This window comes from Mesitornis unicolor, unplaced genomic scaffold (genome assembly GCF_000695765.1).
Source record: "Mesitornis unicolor isolate BGI_N332 unplaced genomic scaffold, ASM69576v1 scaffold35628, whole genome shotgun sequence".
Classification (NCBI taxonomy): domain Eukaryota; kingdom Metazoa; phylum Chordata; class Aves; order Mesitornithiformes; family Mesitornithidae; genus Mesitornis; species Mesitornis unicolor.
In genome coordinates, this window is record NW_010200420.1 from 1 (window position 1) to 3,170 (window position 3,170).

Sequence of the window (3,170 nt, forward strand, 5' to 3'; positions counted from 1 at the left end):
TACAGCCTCACCGACCTGGAGGAGGACGAGGTGGACGCCAGCTCCTTCCAGCTGCTCCCCACCTCCACGCCTGCCAAAGCCAAGGAGCGCCCTGGGGGTGAGCGTGGGACGAGGGGGCGGAGGGGACGCAGCCCCCGGGATGTCCCTGTCCTGCCCTGGCTGCCCCTCGCACCCCCCCACGCTGTCCCCTCCTCCCTGGCCCTGCCACACGTCCGTCCCCATGGGGATGCTCTGTCTGCAGCTGCGCCAGGGCCATTCTGCAGCCGTTCCTTGGGGCTGAGCCCTTGCCCTCACCTCTGTATGCACCCCCTGCGGCCCCGGTCTGGGTGCTGCAGTTCCCAATTGTGCTCGTGGCCCCCTCCTCTGAGCCAGCAGCAGATCCAAATGCTGCTGGAGATGAGCCCCATGGGTGCATGTTTCTGCTGGTGGTAGCAGTTCCTAGCCCAGCTCTGCCTCTCCTTATGACTCCACCCTTGTTCCTTGCCTGTGTTATGTTCCCCCTCCCCATTAACCCAGCATCTCCTGTCCCTTCCAGTGTTCCTCTCTGTTAACAACCTCCCCCAGACCCTGTCTACCTTCACCTTCACCACCTGCCACATCCTCCACCCCACCACCGCCACCACCACGGTGACACCCAGGTAAGGCGCGTGGTCCCCCACCGCCTGCTCTGCCCCCCCAGCCCCGTGTCCCTCCATCCTGTCACCTCACCCCACCCTTGGCTCTGTGCAGCTTGAGGAAGCAGTGGGCTGGGGGCCACCCATGGCCCCTCATGCTCCCAGGGATACCTGGCACTGGAACTGTCCCCAAATCCAACTGTTTGAGTGGTGGCCCTGTGCCTCAGGCCATGCACTCCCATGGGGGAGGCTGGGGCCAGACCCCCCCTCCACACTGCACTACCTTTCATGGGAAGAAGGGACTGCCCTGGGAGCACCCCTGGCTTTGGGCTGCTCTGCATTTGTGCCTTAATTATAGAGCGCTTGTGCTTGGCCCTAATGAGTCCTGCCAAGGCTCGTGGGGGTTGGTGTGATCCGAGTTCACTGTACACTTTGTCAGACAAAACCCTGCATGTTTGGGAAACACCCATGAAGCAGTGACCATGTCCCATCCTCTCCTGCCTGCCTGAGTGCTGGGGGGACACAGCTGCAGCCCCCCAGCACTGGGCTGTGAGCTTCAGGGGGCTTGGGCACTGCTGCGGTCATGGGGTGCTGCTCCTGAGGCTTGGTAGGGGAACAAGCACATAGGAGGGTGGAAAGGGGGCCCTGCTCTGCAGCAGCATCCCCAGGCCAGGCCCCCTGACCCCTTTCTCCTCTCCTTTCCTCTCCCCACAGTCTGTATCACGCCGTTGTGCCTTCTTGTGGGCCCTTTGAGGGGCTGAGCCTCAGTACCCCCTCACCGGAGACATCTTGCACTATGCTGGGCCCTGGCCCTGCCAGCACCCCCACGGGACTCGTCAGGCTCCTGCTGCTGCAGGGCATCTCTGCCTCTGTGCCAGGGCCTGGGTCGTGGTGGGCCCCTCCGCTCCCCTCCCAGCACCTCCCGCACGTGGACATCCGGCCCTTCCCCACAGGACAGCCCCCCCCCCCGGAGCAGCGTCTTCAGCCTGAACCTGGTGGAGAAGCTGCGGCGCCTGGGGCTGGACAAGGTGGTGGCACGGGCAGAGATGTCTCACGGCCAGAGACAGTGCAGGGGAGCGCTGACGTGACAGCGCCGCGGAGCTCAGGGCGAGACACGTCCTCCGTCCTCTTCATCGCCCGTCCATGGAGAAACGGAGTCAGGATGGGCTGTGAGCCCCAGCTCATGGTGCTGCCGCGGACCTCAGCACCATTGTGGGGGGCTTGGCCCTGGGGGTTGGGACCCAACCCAGCCACAGGAGTCCCTGCTCAGCCCCCTCCCCTCCTGTGGGCGTATGGACCCTTCCCTGGAGCCGTTTGCTGGCAATAAAAACTGTTCCTGCGTCTGCTGAGCCCGGCCATGGAAGGAGGGGCAGCGCAGCCCTTTGGGGCCATCAAGGCTGCAGCCATGGGTGATGCTGAGCCTGGGCTCGGGGCCACCCTGTGTTAGGGTGGGGGGCCCTTCACCACAAGGTGGCCCTCCGCCTTGCCTGGGCTGGTTTTTACAGGGAACACTGGTTGTAAACTTCCCTGCCCACCCAGTAGCAGTAGCATCAGCAACCCCGACTTGGGGAGTTGCTTGGGGTGTAGCTGTTGCTCCCAGCGGCTGCATCCCTCACCTCAGCCCATCCCTGTCCCTTGTCCAATAAATGTAGAGTCACGAAGCAGCTCCCATGTACTGTGTCAGCCATCACTCACACTTGTGTCCCTGCCCCATGCATCTTGGTGGGGCTGAGGAGTGAATCTCACCCACCTGATACCCCCCCCAAGTCACCCCAGCACAGATGTGAGCAGCAGTGCCCATAGTGCCAAAGCTTTATTGCAAGCAGGCATGCACCGAGCATGCTGGTGCTCTGCATAGCGCAGCGCCTATGCGGCATCTCCCGCGTCCTCGGCGCTGCGGCGACCGAAGTCCATCCAGTCTGGGTAGAAGTGGTCGTGCAGGGCCTCCATCCCCTCGTCCCCATGCACATAGCCCTTGTGGTCGCCGAGCTCTGCCAAGGCAAGGACAGGAGGTCAGAGGTGCCCTGGGCCAGGAGGCCTCCCTGGGGCTGCCCACCCTGCACCTCCCGGTACCTGTGAAGATGTGGGGCAGGAACTGGGAGATGAGGTGCTTCTGCTCCTGGGACAGGGATGTGTGCCAGTCCCTCCGGACCAGGCTGGGGGGTGGCCAGCGGGGCTCTCCGGCGGTGCCCGGTGCCTCCGGCGCGGGCCGGCACAGGCAGGTGGTGGCCACGATGGTGAGGACAAGAGCAATGCACACCTGCACCTTCATGGCTGCGGAGAGACCGAGCGGGGAAGGGGCTGTGGCCCCAGAGCCAGGGGGTGAGGGTGCGGGGCGTGCTCAGCCTGCGGCGAGGGGTGAATGGTGCAGGGAGCAGGGGGCTCTGCCCAGGACATGGCCAGGGCCCTTCCCAGCGAGTCCCCAAGTCCCCTTTGTCCTTCCCACCTGCTCCCCAAGTTTTCACTACCCCTTTCTCCCCATTGGTCCCCAAGTCCCCTCTGGCTGCTCCTCGCTGGGACTCACCTGCTGGCGCTGGGTGTCACAGTGGGTGTCAC

The 3,170-nt window shown here is 64.4% G+C and overlaps 1 protein-coding gene across 1 annotated transcript; it reads right to left on the minus strand.

Annotated features, from left to right (window-relative positions):
* Positions 1-2,480: 2,480 nt before the first annotated feature.
* On the minus strand, positions 2,481-2,886 carry LOC104544791 (gastrin/cholecystokinin-like peptide). Its single transcript, XM_010189753.1, has 2 exons — positions 2,688-2,886; positions 2,481-2,605 (listed from the first exon to the last, which is right to left on the minus strand). The coding sequence occupies exons 1-2, from the start codon at positions 2,884-2,886 to the stop codon at positions 2,481-2,483; spliced, it is 324 nt and encodes a 107-aa protein (XP_010188055.1).
* Between the last annotated feature and the right edge of the window lie 284 nt (positions 2,887-3,170).

Excerpts from the sequence above, each read along its gene's own strand:
- LOC104544791 (XM_010189753.1), bottom strand. The coding sequence starts at position 2,886 with ATGAAGGTGCAGGTGTGCATTGCTCTTGTCCTCACCATCGTGGCCACC. Across the intron at positions 2,606-2,687 it reads CCTGCCCCACATCTTCACAG|AGCTCGGCGACCACAAGGGC; the intron begins GTACCGGGAGGT and ends TTGCCTTGGCAG.